Here is a 19180-nt window from a genome sequence, read left to right as displayed (position 1 = left end):
GGTTTAGTGAAGTCAGATAACCGAATAACTGAGGGATTAATTAAACAGTTTCATTCCACATTACAGCCTCCATCCAGAGTCCGACAGTCCATCGTCTGAGTTATCAGCCAAATGGGAAACTCAAACACCACCTTAAAGCTGAGTAACTGCAGCAGCAGGAACGTCCGAGTGTTCGTCCGAGAGGAGGCTCAGGCACTGGACGCCTTCATCACGCCTCAGCCTGGACCTAAAGATGACAGCCAGTCTGTGTCTCCTGCAGACAAGAAGTTCACCTTCATTGAGGACGTCACCTCCGTGCGTCTGCTGGCCTCTCAGACGCAGGCCGTGCCCTGGGACCCCAATAGCTTTCTGTCCGTGTTTGTGGAGGACGAAGATGACGCAAACGTCTGTGCCAAAATGATCATCAACAGCATGTCGCTGAGTTCTTCGTTTACTCTGCTGCTGTACGATGTGTAGCTCCTAACCGTGATCCTCTGCACAGATCCAAATAAAATGCATGTTGCTGAACAAAGGAAGTGTGGCTGCTCTCATTTCTCTGAACACATGGGCATCAAATGTCATTACAGACGGACCTTTACATTTGTGTTGTCCCCAAGGTGCTGGACAGACAGGAGATTCAAACAAAAAGATGTCACTGTGTTGCATTATGGGAATTGTAGGAGGTTTTTTTGTAAGGTTTTATGGGACACAGCACATGTCCCATAAAATCCTCCCTGCCTTTGCGTGCGTCATTGTGATTTCACGTTGATCCGGTGTCACTCTCCTTTCATGATTTTCGGCTCAGATCTCAGGACGGCTGTGAACAGCGGAGGTTTTCTTCACGCTGGTGTGAAAACAAATGACACAGTTCCAGCTCTCTACATCTTTGCAGCATCCTGCTCTTTAAGTTTGCAGCTCAGTAAACAAGTTGGTGCAATCGATTATGATAAAGGTCAACTCTACAGGGTTTTATGCTGTACGACTTTCTTGTGATTGCTCATGACCTTTGCTCTGGTTTAATTATTTTCAGTTTAAACATAATGCGAAACTAAATATGACTAAATTTAAAAAAAAACAGTTATGTGGGGAGTTTTCTGAAACAGACCACCGTAAAATACCACCAATTATTCACTGCAATGTTAAAATTTCAAGTCTGATATAAGTCACTGCTGCTGCACACTAAGGATCCCAAGCTGTATTTAATGTTAAAGACTTATTCTTCTCCCTGTTCCTTTCCAAACATGATTGGATTGTGAATACTTTTGCTTTCTTTTATATTATTATATATTATGTGTTGACAAGATCGGAACAAATAAAGAAAATGCAACGAAACGTCCTGATGTAATTCAGGCCCAGACCACTAGATGTCAGTCAACAAAAAGAAAGAAAAACAAATAAAACAACAAAAACAGGTCTGGATGATTCACAGTCAAAAACAATTCTCATTTTAATTTGTTCAAGAGAAACACGAGTTTCAAAGTCCAGAGAAAGAAAGCGTGTTGTTGTAGTACCCATTCTGGACTGTGGGGGCGGTGTTTCACGCACAGCGATAACAGCGTTCCAGCTTTCCAAACGAAGAAGAATAGCGCTTCCGGTTAGCCTGTCAAACCCCACCAGCTAGCATAATTAGCTGACCTCATCCGCAAAGATACAAAAAATGGAAGTAAATCAAGCGAAGCAGGAACACCTGCTCGCGTTAAAAGGTAATTATCCTCCCTACGTCACTAAATAAACCCCGCGTGCTGACGGTTTTTAAAGCTTCAGCGTTGAGCCTTGGAAAAAAAGCTAATGTTGCTAACAGCGCTAGCTTAGACTAAAGGCAATAAACGTGTTTTTATTCGTGTTATTATTAAATGCTGTTAATGACATTCGCAGCTTTAATAAATATAAGCATTTCACGTTATTGTACTTCAAATATTATATTTTAAAACACTTCAAAATCAACATTAAAGCTTTAACAACTGTCAGCTTAGTTAGCTTGTTAGCTTTGTTTACTTAAGTGAACTACAATGTCAGGTTTCTTCTTCTTCTTTAGTATGTAATGTTTTTCAAGTACACAGGAAGCTACAGACGGTACCATGACTTAGTGTTCTGGTTTATCTATTAAAATGACCCCAAACTGTTCAGCTCGGGACCCCCAAAATAAAGGATCCAGGGACTGGGAGGACGCCCCAAAATAAAGGGGCTGTTATTTTGATAGTACAGCAGACCATAGACAGGAATCAAACCGGTGACCGTAAAGGACTGAAACCTTAAGGTCAGGGGGCCACAGCTCTACCAGCTGAGATTAATCAGAGGGCGACATGACAGGAGGTTAGATTTGAACCCGGGACGCCAAAGTATCCACTTGGCTACTCACGCCTCTGTACTCTTATTTTGAAAAGCAAACCTGCTTGATTTAGAGCAATTATATCACACAAATCTGAACATATTAAGGCAGCACTACTTTGTTTGTTAAAATACTTTGACACCTTAATTATGTACTCTGACGTCTCTTCTCTTTTTAGTGATGCGGTTGACGAAACCGACTCTCTTCACAAACCTGCCGGTGACGTGTGAAGACAGAGATCTGCCAGGTGAGTCTGTTCAGCCTCAGAGAAGGAAAACTCACCTCAGAGTTTTAGGTTGAAGGATGGAGGACACAGTTATTGCAATAAACACATTAAAAAGTCTGAACTCATCCCATATTGATAACAAAGAGTGGGACAGGAAGTCACATACACACCCAGTGTAAACCGGTGTAAACCCGCCTTATGGCAGGTTATCTGTTCTGTGCACGTCTGCTTTTGGATCAGCAGTAACAGATCCCGCTCCCACATTTAGACGGAGCACCCTGCTGAGAGTCCCAGTGTTTGTTTTCCCCTCCGACGCAATACAGCAACAGAAAACTGTGTTCACTGTGCAGGTAACCGAATCCTTATTATCCATAAATCACTTGTGGCCAGCATCGCTATTTATACAAGAGAAGCAGTGAAGTGAAGGGTCACAAGTTAAAGTGCACAAAGATGAACTGCTGGAAGAAGTGACATCAAACTATTTGTCTTTGTAATTTCATGTTTGAGTGTTTTGATTAAAGAAAGACGGATTCGAATTAGAGCTCAGCTGATTCATCGGCCAGACGATAATATCAGCTGACATCCAGTGACTCTGTATCGGCTAATTCGATCTCAGAAAGCATTTCATTTGTGTTTCACTGTATTAAACTGGCTAGTTCTCGTTCACCAGCAGAGGGCGCTATAGGGATTACAACAAGCATGATTATTCTGCACTTACACAAGTACACGCTCATATACTTAACAGTCTCGTCTTCGTTATAAATCTTTTCATCGTGTGTTTGATATGTTCATTTAACACAGTGGTGTGCAAACATTTTTTCTTGCTGGCCAAAATTGTCGTGTTAGAATCCTTGCATCACATAGGTTTCTTTTTGTATTATTATTTTTAATAATATTGTGAGGAACTTTTTGTATTTTGACCTCTTAAAAAAATGTTGCAAGGAATATATCTTTGGCCTCGGGCCAAAATCTTCAGATTCTTCAATCAAAAATTCCCCTCAATGGCCGCGAATATCCCCCGGGCCGGGATCAAAGTAATACATGTGTTTATCTACATCCATCTCTGCAGATTCTACAGTTCGAAGAAAGATATTGGCCGATTTATCTGTATCTGATTCCCCCCCCCCCCCCCCCCCCCCATTATCGATATCAGTATCGGCCTCAATCGGGCCAGAGGGAGCGTTTTTAGCACTCGTAACAATCGTCTGCTGCGTGTGAGAAAGGGAGAAGAAGCGATGACTAAAATGTAAAGGTCGTTTCTAAACATTGTAAAGTTACGTTGATGTCTTTTCCACACACAGACCATGGCGGTGTTTGGACCGTGTGCAGACTCAGAGGTTTGCTTCACAACTCTGTGAAGACAAATGTGTGAAATCTGAACCCAGTGAAAGCTTTGTGTTGTTTTTGTCCCTCCTTTGAAACCTGATCTTCAGAAGTCCCGTGTCTCTCTCTGATCCTCCCTCCCGTGCACAAACACTCGCATACTTGTATTTCACCTTACGCTGTTTGAACAGTGTCAACATCAAAGGCGAGACGGCCCAGATTTATCGATACAGCGCATGTCGAACGAGGAGAATATGATTAGGAAAGAATGTTTAAAGCTCCTGTGAGGAGTTTACTGCTGGTAATGAAACAGTCACAGCTCAATACTGATGCCTAAATATGACCTGCAGAAGCAAATAAAACTATCAGCGACAAGATCGACTATTTCTATCCTGTCATTTGTGTTGTGACGTGATAAACAGCAAGCTGTCAAAAAGTTGTCTGTGCTGCATGCAAGACATTTAAATAAATAAGGATGAATTTTTATCAGCAAACACCTCTTTAAGGCGTAACAAAATCAGCAAAGAGATAAAACTCTCTGTTTGACCACAGGGGGGCGCCATATTATGTAAAAACTGAACGTTCCTCACAGGTGACATATCCTCCTCCTCAGAACAGGCTGTTTCTGCGTCTGTAGCTTTAAATATGTAAATGAGCTGTTTCTGTGTCTGTAGCTTTAAATATGTAAATGAGCTGTGTCTGACCACGCCCCCTCTCTGGAAGGCCTCGGGTGTACTCGCTGCTTTCTGGCTCCATGTCCTATTGTTTACGGTGAGAAGGCAGACTCAGAGGGCAGAACAAACACCTAGCTGTGGGAGTGTCACCCACCTGGGGGAGGGGCTACTGCCCTTTGTGATGTCATGAAGGGAACACCTCCAAACTGCCTGTTTGAGCACACATTTTCTGAAAAGTGGAGCAGGCAGAAGATGGAGAGGATGGACTTTTCTCCTCATTGGGGGGTTTGTAGACAGACTGGAGACACATGTTAGAGGAACATGGAGGAGAGGATTTTACGTAATATGTGACCTTTGACCTCTGCCTCAAATGTGAAAACAAAACAACAGAGCAGAAGGCGATAGAGAGTGACGTTTATCCTCTTAAATAAAAAATACGTTGTGTCTTCTTTCAGGGGATTTGTTCTGTCAGCTGATGAGAGAGGACCCGTCCACTATCAAAGGAGCCGAGACTCTGATGCTGGGAGAGATGCTCACGTTACCGCAGAACTTTGGGTAATAAACGCTCGTTCATTTTGATGTTTGTTGAAGAAAAACCTTTCAGGGGAAATTATTATTTTCGGTAAGATGACAGAATGAACTTAACCTAATGTCTGTGAAGAAGCCTTATAAGTAAAATGTTTTTTTTCTTCACACAGAAATATTTTCCTGGGCGAGACTTTCTCCAGTTACATCAGCGTGCACAACGACAGCAACCAAGTTGTGAAGGACATTCTCGTGAAGGTAAAAAAATACCTGAACACTTAACTCACACCTGATTGGATACTACTGTACTTAGACATTGTGTATGTAGAAGTTACTGCAGCCTCAACTTGGAACCAAAGATGCATCCGTATTGATGCGGTAACTTCTAAGTTGATCCTCTCTTGGGGATGTGGCCTGAGATGGGGGTGTAACTCTGCCCCTAGTGTTTAAAATGAGTACTGCAGGCTAAACTCTAATCATCACAGAGAACTGTCTGGCTCCGCCCCCTCCTCTCACACAGCTCTGCATGTGGTGGACACTGTAGCTTCAGTGTTTAGCCAGCTCTGCATGTGGTGGACACTGTAGCTCCAGTGTTTAGCCAGCTCTGCATGTGGTGGACACTGTAGCTCCAGTGTTTAGCCAGCTCTGCATGTGGTGGACACTGTAGCTTCAGTGTTTAGCCAGCTCTGCATGTGGTGGACACTGTAGCTTCAGTGTTTAGCCAGCTCTGCATGGGTCTGTAAAGCTTTCTGCGTTCTAACCTCTCTCCATGTTTCATCTCCAACATTGATCCTAGTTTGAGCAGCTTTCTGCTGCTGGAGCTTATTAGAAACATGCAGAGGCTTTTTAGCTCGGGTACAATCACTTCTATCTGAAGCAGTTCCACTGCCCGCTTCCATCGCTGCAACACCTGTTCACCTGATAACTGCTCTCATATCTGGCAAACCCAGGGGCGTCCAAAACGGCCTTCAAAGCCCCGCCTACCTTCTCTGGTCCAATCAGATCCAGAGCATTCAGGAGCAGAATCTAAAGTTAGAAGGAGGACAGGCTTCTCTTCAACAATGCAGCACCCAGTATGTTTGTCTGTCCTGACTCATAACTGACTCTGCGCCCCGCTGTGTGATGTGAATCTCTTCAGGCGGACCTTCAGACCAGCTCACAGAGACTCAACCTGTCGGCGTCAAACTCCGCGGTAGCAGAACTCAAACCCGAGTGCTGCATCGATGACGTCATTCACCACGAGGTTAAAGAAATCGGAACGCACATGTGAGTGTTCTTCCTCCATGACGTGTCACGGCGTGAGTTCAGAGAACGTTGATTTCTCACATTGCGATATCAATAAAGTTCGACCTGACTCTCCCTGCTCCTCCAGAGTGATCCTCACCTCTCCTGTCCTCTCTCTCTCTCTCTCTCTCTCTCTCTCTCTCTCTCTCTCTCTCTCTCTCTCTCTCCAACCCGCAGCTTAGTTTGTGCGGTCAGTTACACCACTCAGTACGGGGAGAAGCTTTATTTTCGGAAGTTCTTCAAATTCCAGGTGAGTTATATTTGACTTTTCTCATTAGACGCTGGAGGTAAACTTTTGCCTAAGCTTGGAGGAGACTTGAGAAATGTCACAGGTCTTCAACAGAGCTGAAGCAATTACCGTCCTGGCTGTGGAGGTGGTGCCTCGCGGCCTTTGGTCCTCAGTTTCCTGCTTCACTTGTAATCCTATTCCCTTCCCCTTTAGCAAGACCCGTGTAATCCTCCTCGCAGCCCAAGATTTCCACACTGATTTAGACGTTTTTTTTGCATGAGAATATTACTTCTGCCCAAGATGGAGCAGCAGTGTGAGAAGACCTCAGCGTTCAGTTTTCAATCTATTTTGAATCAGGTGTTGAAGCCGCTGGATGTGAAGACGAAGTTCTACAACGCCGAGGTGAGTGAGCCGCCCCTCAAACGCTCGACAGCGGGCTTCATAACTGTCAGCGTACAGAGTGAGTCTGAACACTCGTGTTTCCATCCACATCATTCTGCAAATAGAAGAACTGTATTGTATGACATGCAGGTTCTCACTGTAGCATACGCAACATGCTCCATGTCATATTTCATTTCATAGGGACATTTGAAGATGCTAATAGGCGCAGTTAGTATAAGACACGTCTCGAGGGGAAACTCTTGCTCCTCCAGAAATGTTCATTTAACGGAGCTTTAAAGCCGGGCCTGTTTTCTTTTAAAGGAGTCTGGTGACTTTTAACAGTTTGTTTTTGGCTGTTCTTGGTTTTAAAAAAAAAACCTCAAATTCAAAATAAAGGACTTTACGTGTGAAGCTTTTCTTTTTGTTGCAACATTCAGAAAAAGAGTTTTAGAAGTATTCTGAGCGTGTGCGTTGCAAAAACCAAGGACTCAGACGGACGTACTTTACCCTGAGCGATTACATCACAGCACTGAGAGCCTTCAGACTGCAGAAGCCTCCTGCAGCATTGACCTCGTGCACGTCTTTCAGACCCCGGACTCTACCGAGTAGACCCGGCTTGAAAACGGGAACATATCCTGCAGCGTTTAAAAACAAACAAACTGGAGATCAAGAGTTTTCCTCGTTGAGACGACGAGCTTTTTCTCTCGGTAGCTTTTTTTTTTTTTTTTGGACGTTAGCGTTGTGCAAATATTCATTGTCACCGTGTTTGGCATGTAACTCCATTTGTTTTTGATCCTGTCTGTATTTTTTTATTTTCTCCATTAGAGTGACCTCAGTTCTGTGGTAAATGTTCTTCTGTTCTCATCGCTGAACATTAGCTTCTCTTGATCCTTTTTTTTTGGTGCAGCAAATTCTTTCTTTTTTTTTTTTAATTTGTCTTTCTGGATCCAACAGAAAGGTGCAAAGTAGAAGAATGGAAAGTGATGTAGAGTTTGAACACCTTGCTCGATAGAGTTACAGATTAATCAGCCATGTGTTTATATTAACGTCTTCGACCTGGACATGAACTTTCCATTTTCTCTTCTTTTTTTTTTGCGCCTTTCTTTGGACGCTCGTGCTTTTCTTGCAAACTCATCCTACACAGGGCTTGGACTTTGGAAATTGAAGGTTGCGGTGTGAAAATTTGGGTGGGTTCATCATCATCAAGGGGAAAGAAAAGAGTTCAAGATGAAAACGATTACGTAACTCTGCAGGAGCAGAACTTTGATGCTCCAGAGAATTTAACTTTCCCGGTTCTGAATGATCGTTTTGCTTTTGTCGTCGTTTCCCGTCTGATGAATCAGAATCAGAAAATACTTCGTTAATCTTGGAGGGAAATGAATCTTAAACTGTGGCCCTGTTTGTACAGACTTAAGGGGGTTCAGGCTGGCTACACACAGACATGTCGACTTTATAATCCTCTGAACGCACCCTCTCGCCCGGTGGTTCTCAGCTGGTCTAGTTTGGACCACGACAGTCCAAAACATGAAATGAAACAAGCATTTATGGTTGAAGCTTGGTGGATAAAATAATCGCACTGACGCCACACGACAGAGGTTTAATTGGATAAATCATCGACGTGCCTCGAAATCGGAGCCACCCATGATCCCCTGATCGTGGAGGTCAAATTTGAAACGGTTAAATTGTCTGGTGTGTAGCCGGTCCTAACTGTCTTACAGGTACGAACATTTCCGAGCTGCTTCACTTGATTCGCTGAGTCAGCAACTAAAACTTGAACTTGGCTCGCTGCAGAACAATCACTGCGGAGCGGCTGGGCTTCCCGGTATCTGTCGCTGATTACGACGCGTCGTTCTCTTGTTAATTAAAGAGTTAATGACGCCGATCTTCATGATGATGACGAGACGAGGTTTCAGGTCATGTTTGGAATGGCTTTGCACGGACCCGAGATGCTGAGCTTTCTGATTTCACATTAACATGGATGATTCAAACTCTCGGATTGGTTCCTGGTCCGTTCTTACTGTTGATGAATTGCGGGCATGAACTAATCTCTGCTTCTCTCTCTCTCTCTCATTGTGTCTCACTGTGTGGTAGAGGTTGCACTAAAAGTTGCTTTAGTTACCAACAAACAAAACCAGTAAAACCAACAGACGCTGTCAAGTCATGGCGTGCAAAACCAATTAAAGTCTCAGATATGTCCCGAATCACCAAGTCATCAAATCCAGATCTATGTAAATACTGTTGTAGTCAAGAACACACTATCCGAGACCAGAGTGCTCAGAGACCGAGACAAGACCAAGGCAGGGCGAGACCGAGACAAGACCAAGACCAAGGCAGGACGAGACCGAGACAGGACCAAGACCAAGGCAGGGCGAGACCGAGACGGGACCAAGACCAAGGCAGGACGAGACCGAGACAAGACCAAGACCAAGGCAGGACGAGACCGAGACAAGACCAAGACCAAGGCAGGGCGAGACCGAGACAAGACCAAGACCAAGGCAGGGCGAGACCGAGACAAGACCAAGACCAAGGCAGGGCGAGACCGAGACAGGACCAAGACCAAGGCAGGACGAGACTGAGACAAAAAAAAAAAACAAGATGTTTATCTTAACCCGAGGTTGATGTCAGACAAACTTGTCTCCTACAGGAACATAAACCATCGTTTCACACCCGGGTCGCTCGTGGTCGGTCTACCTGTGATGGTTATGACATCATGGCAAATAATCAGATCCACTATGGAGAAGATGCACGGGATATTTACTTCCTTGTTCGCTCTGTTTAGGGCTACGCTTTGCTGCTGACCAGGTCATCACATTTATTCTTAAAGTGAAACCACCCGGCGAAGGAGCAGCCGTCTAATCATGTTCATACAGTATCTCTGCTCCACAATCAACCAACCAATCAATCAATCAATCAATCAGTCGATATATTATGTTATAAGAACACCTGGATGACTTCAGTCAACCGGTTAAAAATCAGTCTTTGTGCAACTTCTACTGTACACTCTGCTGGTCAGCACTTCTACTAACTGTGTGTTCTAAGGTTCACTGAGCAAAGGTCCGTCCTCTCAGACTGGTCACCACATAACTACAGTCACATCACCTGAAGAGTAGCTTAAAGGACAGGCTCACGTTTCCTCATCATCACTAACATGCCCTGATGTGTCTTCAACCAAAGTGATGGGGGACGAAAAACCCAGCAATCGTCATGGCAGGAAGGTTCACAAGGTTAAAGGTCACATCTCCTCCTCCTCCTCTTCTTCAGGTTGAATCAGTGTCCTCGCTCCTCTTCATCATGTGTGTGAAGTGTGTTGTTGTAAATCCACTCTGATCCTGTATTTGATCATGTCTATAAACCCCTCTATTTCAGCCCTGCTCAGAACAGGCTGTTTCTGTGTCTGTAGCTTTAAATATGTAAATGAGCGGTGTCTGGCCACGCCCCCTCTCTGGAAGGGCTCGGGTGTACTCGCTGCTTTCTGGCTCCATGTCCTATTGTTTACGGTGAGAAGGCAGACTCAGAGGGCAGAACAAACACCTAGCTGTGGGAGTGTCACCCACCTGGGGGAGGGGCTACTGCCCTTTGTGATGTCATCGAGGGAAAATCTCCAAAAACGGCCTGTTTGAGCACACATTTTCTGAAAAGTGGAGCAGGCAGAAGACGGAGAGGATGGACTTTTCTCAACATTGAGAACAGATAGAGACACAAGTTAGAGTTAGAGGAACATGGAGAGGATTTAGCATCATGTGGAAACTAACTAGGTTCCTCAGAAGGTTCTGAGTGGGAAAAAATGTCTTGTGAGACACCCAAAGATTTCCAGTCCCTGCGTTAGATATCCACACACAGAGGTGTTTCTGCATAACAGATAAATGTGGGCTTGAGATTAAGATAAGATGATACACATGTGAGCCTGTTCTTTAAGGGAGTAGGATTAACTCCTCTAAATCTCTAATAAAACACGCGATCTGTTGCTCAGTTCACCTCGGAGACTTTGCTCGTGTGTGCTTCACTGCGAGACTCAAAGTCCGAGTTTGACTTCCTGTTTTCTGACTCCAGACGGACGAAGTGTTCTTGGAGGCTCAGATCCAGAACATCACAACTTCCCCGATGTTCATGGAGAAGGTTTCTCTGGAGCCGTCCCTGATGTACAACGTGACCGAGCTCAACACCGTCGCGTGTGGAGAACAAGGGTACGCACACCGACCTCGTCCGATCTTTTCTTCTTCTTCTTGTCGTCGATGTAATTTGCAAAAAAAACAAAATGGCTGACCGTGTTAACGTCTTCACCGTCAGAGAGTCCACGTTCGGGAAGATGTCCTACCTGCAGCCCATGGACACGAGACAGTACCTGTACTGCCTGAAGCCGAAGCCCGAGTACGCAGAGAAGGCCGGCGTCATCAAGGGGGTGACGGTGATCGGGAAGCTGGACATCGTGTGGAAGACCAACCTCGGGGAGAGAGGCCGACTACAGACCAGCCAGCTGCAACGGATGGTACGGAGACGCTGATTTTATAAACGGCTTTCTGGGGAGCTTTGTCCGAGGAGGCGCTCGGGTGTTTCCCGCCAGCGCCTTCTCAATCAGTCAGGGCATCAAATCAAGCAGAAGGCTCTACCTTGTTTGGGTGGGACGGAGGGTGGGATCGTGCGATCGGGAAATCCAGAAGGTTTGGAAAAGGAAGAGTAGTTTTCTGTTTTGATTGAATTTAGCCGAAGAGAAGCTCTGGGACTAAACGTTGCTTTAAGGTGCGAACGCAGCCTCGTGGTTAATTTGGGTCCTGTGGTTGGTTGTTCTTCCAGGCTCCGGGATACGGAGACATCAGGCTGTCGCTGGAGATGATCCCTGACACGGTTAACCTCGAGGAGCCGTTTGAAATCATCTGTAAAATCACCAACTGCAGGTCGACTTTTTCTCACCTCGTCGTTAAAATCAGCCACGTACGACTGATTGTGTTCCATTTAAATGACCTTTTGTAACCTTTGTTCTGCAGCGAGAGGACCATGGACCTGGTGCTGGAGATGTGTAACACCAGGTCGATACACTGGTGTGGGGTTTCAGGGCGACAGCTGGGGAAGCTGAGCCCTGCAGCCTTCCTCTCTCTCCCCCTCACGCTCCTGTCGTCGGTGCAGGGTCTGCAGGTACGCAACCTCCACCTGCTGCTCCGTCCTCACCGCCCGCCGCTCTCTGACTCATCTGCTGCCCTCTCTCTCTCTCTCTCTCTCTCTCTTTCCCCCTGCAGAGTATCTCTGGACTCAGACTCACAGACACGTTCTTGAAGAGGACGTACGAGTACGACGACATCGCGCAGGTGTGTGTGGTCTGCCCGTTTACGAGCCACGAGTGCTAGACGTTTTAATCTTTTAAAAACCTGAACGGACCAACGGTGAGACTCTGCACAAGACGCCGACGCTTCACTCTCTTTTTGCATCCTGCGTGGGGATAAACTGTATTTTAAAATGTGAATAATATAAATCACTTTGTTTTGAAGAGAATTATGTAAATGTGCATAAATGTTAATAAACTGTTATCTTTGATTTACTAATCAGGTGTTTTTTAATGACTCATGGAATAGACTCTCCTGATTATATCCTGCTGCCTCACTCTGACTCTCTGCAGGAGGCTGGAGGAGAAACTCCGAGTAAAATGTTCCACTGTTTAGAGCTCAAACATGCATCTCCTCCAAGGAAGGTCGGGAGTTTTCTGCAACTTTAACAACCCTTCCAATTAGTGACTTAAATCTACGAAAAAAATCCTCCGTTTAAAAAATCTGGATTTGGATTCTGAACTGTTTCTAAATTCTGTCCCTAATATTTTATTTTGTTATATTTTTTTGGCCTTAACTAGGAGCACTGAGGAGAGACAGGAAACACGAGGAGGAGAGTATGTTGGGATGGCATGCAGGCAAAGGTCAAAGGTCAGATCCAAAACCCACTGCTGCTGCTCCAACGACGTAGCTCCCAAATTACCAAAAAAAAAGAATGAAAAGTTTGACCCAGACAAAAATCTGTTCCTGTGATAATAAAAAAAAACAGCTCGGCTCGTTCAACCTCACATCTTGAATTCACGTCCAATGAAAACACAAGAACACGTGTCGTTAGTTCTTCATGTTTATTCACATGTTTTCCACCAAACATTGTGCTGCCTTAGTTTATCTATTTGTTTCATAAAGCGTCTGATCTCAAATACCAGATTTAAGAGCATGCAGAACAAACAATCGGAACACTTTGTTACCGCTGACTGAACAATAAATATTCTTAAAGGGGAGGACATGTATTTAGTCTTTCTACTAAAGTGCAATAACAACATGACGCAGGCTGCAAACACTGCGGGACAATTCGACGCCTGTCTGAAGTCAAACTGTCGTTTGGCGTTCGTCTAAAAAGCCGTGAAGTGAGTTGTGACCTTTTGTCCCTCACGCCACACGAGCGTGTGAGAGTCGACCTGATGATCGATGAAAAAGCTGAAATGTTCCCTGCGATGCTGTAAAAGTACATTCCTCCCGAAAAAAAACGCCTCCTGTGAATCACCGTGGCGACGCACGCGGGTCCTCCTCGCGTGAAGCCGCTTTAACGTTGAGAAAACACAGATGAAGGGGCGGGGGGGGGGGCGTCTCGCGGTCGGCGGGATTCTTGAGTTCTTGTCTCTGGATGTTGATCGTGTTGATGTGTGGGGATGCTTCATGTCGTGGTCCGCTCTCCGGGGCCCCTCGCCGCTCCGCTTTGCGGGGCCCGCTAAGTCACGGTAAAAGTGCCTTCAACCCCACCTCGTCTCTTCAGTCCAGCTCTGCCGGGGATTTGACGTTAAGAAATGGGTGTAGAGATTGTAGTCGCGCCGTATGGTTGCCCTTTCTTGTTTAAAAAAAAAAAGAAGAAAATCGAGGCTGAAATGAAAACAGAGTCGTGTTAGTTTCGCTGTCGTGTTGCACTTTTGATTTACAGTCGGGCTTCGAGTGTGAAATGACCTGCGTGGATCAGGAGTGCTCCTCGGCGCTGCCGCTGAACGAGCGGCTCCGGATGTGGTTCCTCAGCTGCTCGATCAGCTCAGGGTTCTGCTGCTGGATCTGCTGGGCGAACTGCTGCCCCCTGAAAGACACGTTACGCAACTCCGCTCAATGACTTTCCACCCACGCAGCAACGAACAGAGTCACCTTTTTAATAAAGGCAATAACATGGAGTATTTCCCCCGGAGGGACCGACTTCACAGAAACATTGTCCCTGCATCAGTCTGAGTCTAAAAATGTCGGACGGAAAACGAGCAGCTCCTCTTCCCAACATGGCAGCCTGAAAACCTCATTCTTCCCTTTATTGCTCAGCTAGCTGTTAGCTTAGCATCAAAGCATCCCATGTTCTCCTGACGTTCGTTTGTGAGACCGTTAGAGCTCAAACACCTCCGTGTTTATCTGATGCTGACGCCCGCCTCCGTGTGGGAGCGCTCCGTTGAGACCCCGAGCATCGCGTCGGGGATTATATGTGAACATCTGGAACCTCAGAATCCCCCCGACAGGAAGGAGCTGCAAAACTCTGCTTGAGAGAGGGAAGCCTGCTGCTGCCACCTCGAGCCAAACTTGGAAGTGAAAGAAAACGGATGGATGGATCACGGTTAGCCTCTCAATGGCAAAGTCCATTATGTGTTAGCATCAAGCTAAAGGACCTGAGACGTTCACCCTGAGCTGCATCTTCAATAAAACATAAAAACAACAACATCTGGACTGAAGGGAAACTTACGCTTCGATCAGGCTGGAGATGTCCGACAGTCCTCCCACTCCCGCCGCCGGACCCCCGACTGCGTTTGACATCATCCCCGACATGCTGACGGTGACAGGGACACGGTGACAGTGAGTCGAAGACAACAGACAACATCGAACACAAAGAGTCGACAGTGACACTCACAGCTGCTGGACTTGTTGGTTCTGCATCACACTCGCCGCCTGCAGACGACAAACAAAGGACGATTTATTTCCACCGACATGGGAGAGTTTGTTTTGATTTGGTGCTGTTAGAGCGCACACACACACACACACACACACACACACACACACACACGCACACGCACACGCACACGCACACACACACACACAGCTGTCTTGGACAGTGTTGCTGTAATGAAAGTCGGGCTTGCAGGAGCAGACGTTCCCACGTGTCGTCGTTTAACGAGGCCGACCTCTCCGCTCGACAGTAACTCGGCGGATGAACGACCTCACTGTCGCTCACGGGACAGACTCGCCAGAGACAAAAAAAAAAAGCATGAGACATGTCTGCAGGACAGAAGCATTACCATGCTGATGAAGGCCGGGTTGTTGATTAAACTCGCCATGTCGAATCCCAGCCCGGCAGCGATCTGCGTCACAACAAAAGCAAAAGTCTCAGCTGTGTTTCAGATCTGAGCTGTGATTGGCTACTCGCCGTGCTTCTACGTACCGGGCTGCTGGCTTCTTTCTGCTTCTGCTCGGCGATCTTCAGGTTGGACTTGTACGTGTCGTTCTCGGGGTCGAGCACCAGCGCCTTCTTGAAGTAGGTGATGGCCTCCGGGTACTTGTTCATGCCGGTCAGCGCCAAGCTGGACACGCCCACGACAAGAGCCAGACGTGAGTTTAGTTGGACGTTGGAGTTGAAGGTTTAGGAGAGAGAGAGAGCGGAGGGTTTCAAACTCACCCCATCCTCCCGTACGCTTTGCTGTAGGACGGGTCGATCCCGATCGCTCGCTCGCAGTCGCCGGTTGCGTCCGTGTAGTTTCCCAGTTTACTGTGAGCTGCAGCTCTGTGGAGAGTCACAGCCACAAACATTTAACATGCCAATAACACGCCACTGATCCTCCCTCTCTCTCCCTGATCTCCAAAATAAAAGCTCAAAAATAAATAACGAGAAAAAAAACATGTCATGCATTTTTAAAGTTATAATTTCGTCTCTTAGAACAGAGAAGGTTTGTGACGTCAGTCAGCCAGCAGGGGGCGCTCTGAATCGTTAGCCTTCACCTTCCAGATCCCTGATTCTGCGTCCATCCTAACACACAGTCTGAGATCTCTGACTGACAGAAACACACGTGCGGTGAACACCTGTTGCAGTAATAAACGGCGTTTCTCAGGTCCAGATCGATGGCCTTCGTGTAGCACTCCACCGCACACCTGTAGTTCTCCTCCTTCATGTGGTTGTTCCCTACGAGTGGAGGGAAGAGACGCTTATTAAAACCCACCGGGGATTTAAGATGGTAGATATTAACGGTGTTCAACATTTAGGATCAGACATCCTGCTGGAGAGCACCGAGGACGCACTCGGCGCTCTGTCAGGCAGCGGCGTGCTCTCACACGTTCATGTTCTTCTTTAAAACCCTCAGAGATCAAGCTCTGCAAACGGAGCCGTTCATAAATCCTCCTGCAGGTGGAGGAAGCTGCACACCTCCCACGTTTCCTCCTTAAAGCAGCTCGGGGCTCCTCTGTGTTTTTGGGATTGCATCATATTTATAATTCACTCTGAAGCAGAAGTTTGAGCTCCAGTATCACAGTGCGTCACTGAGCTGCAGCTATGACCGTAAACTTTTACAGCCCGGGCTTTTATTTTGAAATGAGCCAGGACAGAAGTCAATCTGAAAACTCGTGCACAGCAAAGAGGAAACGTCCTATAAAACAGTGATGGTTTCTCGTGTTAGTCCTGGTCTTGGTCTCTCTCTCCCCCTCTGTCTCTCTCTCCCCCTCTCTCCCCCTCTCTCTCCCCCCCCCCCCCCCTCTCTCTCTCTCTCTCTCTTTCTCTTTCTCTTTCTCTCTCTCTCTCTCTATCTGGTGCACTGACGGTGAAGTGAACCTGAGGATTACCTTCATTCTTCAGCTGTTCTGCTCGCTCCGTGTCCTCTGGAGACGGAGAGCTCTCCGGGACTGTCAGATTGTCATTCTGAGAAAGGAAACAAAGTGAAGCTCCAAGTCAACACCACTGTATGACGCTCCTGATGGATGTCTGAGTGTCGGCCGGCTCGGATGGTGCAGCACCCACCTTGAGCAGCGAGTTGAGGAATATCTCCGTCAGAGGCTGCGGCGCGGCGAGGTGGCAGTCACTGGAGCTGATCTTAAAGGTCGTCTCCAGACACTGTATGGCAACTGCAGCGACACAATCACACGTGTGGGACAGATTAGACCTGTGAGTGTGACCTGTGTCGAGTCCACATATTCAACCTGGCGGGATTAAACCCCGCCTCCTGTGAGACGCTCGTCCTGTCGGCCTACCTTCGAGGCTCTCCTGCTCATCAGAGTTCAGAGCGCCGCAGCGGGTTTGATCTCGGAGGAACTGCACAATAGAGAACGCCAGGCGCTTCTCCACGGCCATTTTTACCTGGAAACTGCCGAGGAAGAGGAAGAGGAAGAGGAAGAGGAAGACAGACACAGCAGTGAATACACACCAAACACACACACAGAACAGATACGTGACTTATTCTGAGGACAGAAAACACCATCCTGAGATGATGCACACTGAGTTATATTCTGGATGATGACGATAACTAGGATGGTTTTGATGCTGATTAGAACTCTGCCTCTGGTCACTTCCTGTCTGCACCTCTGGTCCCTTCCTGTCTGCACCTCTGGTCACTTCCTGTCAGCACCTCTGGTCACTTCCTGTCTGCACCTCTGGTCACTTCCTGTCTGCACCTCTGGTCACTTTCTGTCTGCACCTCTGGTCACTTTCTGTCCGCACATGTGGTCACTTCCTGTCTGCACCTCTGGTCACTTCCTGTCTGCACCTCTGGTCACTTTCTGTCTGTACCTCTGGTCACTTCCTGTCTGCACCTCTGGTCACTTCCTGTCTGCACCTGTAAGCTGTTTCCTCCTCTCTTGATCCTCGCTTGTGTTGCTCTCTGACTCTCTGATGTTTGTCTGTTTGTCTTCTTCTCTCACACACCTGCAGAGTGTGTTTCAATGTTCAGTGAGGTTTAAGCAGAGGTGCACAGTCGTGTTCGGGTTGAGTTGTGTCGAGTGATCGGCAGGTTAAACGCCGCTCCAGAGGACGACTTTAATCGATTTGTTTCCTGTCCCCTGGATGATGAAATATGAGGTGTACTTTTTTAGTGGTTTTCTTTCTTCTGGTTGGATGATTGAACTGAGCAGTTATTCCTGTCTGTGTTTGTGTTTGTTCTGGAGGCTTCCTCACAGATGAACGCAGCCTACATGCTACTCTTCATAATGAGGATGCTGCTGCTGCATCTGGCTGCTGTTTCCAAGACAACTCAAAGAAGGATGACATGAAAGAGTGAGCTATTCTTCTTTATCACACAAACACATTGCATCTGTTTACAGCCATGTTCAGCTCCCATCCGGGGTATTAGTGCAGCAGCAGGGTGCAACAGAAGGCCGCACGTGGAGAAATGATGCACAGGTGCAAACACACTGCCTCGTATTTCCGTCATCACGTGCCGGAGCCTGGCGTTGTTATGTTCCTTATGGTCACGCAGCCAGTCCTCCTCCCCGTGCGAGCGCGTGCGTTTGTGTGTGTGTTGACACATGCAGTGATGCAGAAGCTGTGATGTAATAACGTAACGGTGCACGAGAGGTGTTTTTAATCACTAAGGTGGCATTACATGACAACACATAGAATTCATTTAGGAGGTGAGCTCGGCTGCAGCAGATCCAATCCCTAAAAAGCGCGTGCACCGACAACAACAAGGCTCGCGCACTGTGCAGCTCGTGTTGATGCTGGCGGAAACAATCAAAGGGAGGCAGAAAAACAGCGCGAGGAGATGACAGAAAGGTCAACCTGAGACCCCCCATCCCTGAAGCTCATTTATAAATAACACAGTTTCAAAGGGTGCTGGTCGGTGTCCCCCATCCTTCCCCGCCCACCTACCTGAGCTCTGATCCAGCTGTCTGCTGTCTGCTACCGCGTCATGAGGATTTCTCTCCGATACATACAGCGAATTCTCATCCTCTGCGCATGCGCCAGAGATGTGTCTCCGGCGAACGAGTAGGCTCAAAGAGCCAACCTCTGTTGTCAAGAGACAGAAGATATATATTTTTTTAATTTTTAAAGGGGAACTATTGTGACAAAAACACTTTTACAGGGTTTTTGAAAATTTCTTTGGGTAACCTGAGAGTCTCTCTCACCATCACAGCAACAATCCATTAAAAAACTTCACACAATAAGGCAAGTTTAATGTGACCATTTTCTTTAAAGGCATGATTTTGTTCTGACACAATGAAGGAGCAAAACTGTTAGTGCAGATGAAGATCCGGATCTTATTTCAGAGCTTGGACAGAAAGTCT

At 46.7% G+C, this 19180-nt stretch overlaps 3 protein-coding genes across 4 annotated transcripts in view; 2 read left to right on the top strand and 1 right to left on the bottom strand.

Moving 5' to 3' along the window:
- LOC306837411 (uncharacterized protein) overlaps positions 1-507 on the top strand; it is a 37640-nt gene extending 37133 nt beyond the window's left edge. Inside the window, exon 2 of the mRNA XM_079365076.1 lies at positions 67-507. Within this exon, the coding sequence (XP_079221202.1) occupies positions 112-456 (345 nt within the window). The 5' untranslated portion in view covers positions 67-111 and the 3' untranslated portion in view covers positions 457-507. The remainder of the gene's footprint in view (positions 1-66) is intronic.
- A 1016-nt stretch (positions 508-1523) lies between these two features.
- trappc13 (trafficking protein particle complex subunit 13) lies at positions 1524-12484 on the top strand. 2 transcript variants are annotated; one of them, XM_079365064.1, is made up of 13 exons: positions 1524-1682; positions 2487-2555; positions 4987-5086; positions 5230-5314; positions 6195-6322; positions 6518-6590; positions 6927-6971; positions 7776-7793; positions 11001-11134; positions 11238-11436; positions 11742-11842; positions 11933-12080; positions 12182-12484. In XM_079365064.1, the coding sequence occupies exons 1-13, from the start codon at positions 1637-1639 to the stop codon at positions 12287-12289; spliced, it is 1254 nt and encodes a 417-aa protein (XP_079221190.1). In that variant the 5' UTR covers positions 1524-1636; the 3' UTR covers positions 12290-12484. The 2 variants fall into 2 exon arrangements, with proteins under 2 accessions (XP_079221190.1, XP_079221191.1); XM_079365065.1 differs by lacking the exon at positions 7776-7793 and having other exon boundaries at positions 1525-1682.
- Positions 12485-12958: 474 nt separating this feature from the next.
- sgtb (small glutamine rich tetratricopeptide repeat co-chaperone beta) lies at positions 12959-18855 on the bottom strand. The gene is made up of 12 exons (XM_079364974.1): positions 18765-18855; positions 17153-17265; positions 16923-17026; positions 16748-16823; positions 15995-16094; positions 15594-15698; positions 15360-15498; positions 15217-15279; positions 14832-14869; positions 14667-14750; positions 13904-14024; positions 12959-13822 (listed from the first exon to the last, which is right to left on the bottom strand). Exons 2-11 carry the CDS (start codon positions 17250-17252, stop codon positions 13913-13915), a joined length of 921 nt encoding a protein of 306 aa, XP_079221100.1. The 5' UTR covers positions 17253-17265; positions 18765-18855; the 3' UTR covers positions 12959-13822; positions 13904-13912.
- Positions 18856-19180: the final 325 nt, after the last annotated feature.

The sequence above is a fragment of the Symphodus melops genome (genome assembly GCF_947650265.1).
Source record: "Symphodus melops genome assembly, chromosome: 16".
NCBI classification, from domain to species: Eukaryota; Metazoa; Chordata; class Actinopteri; order Labriformes; family Labridae; genus Symphodus; species Symphodus melops.
This window is presented reverse-complemented; position numbering and strand designations above follow the sequence as displayed.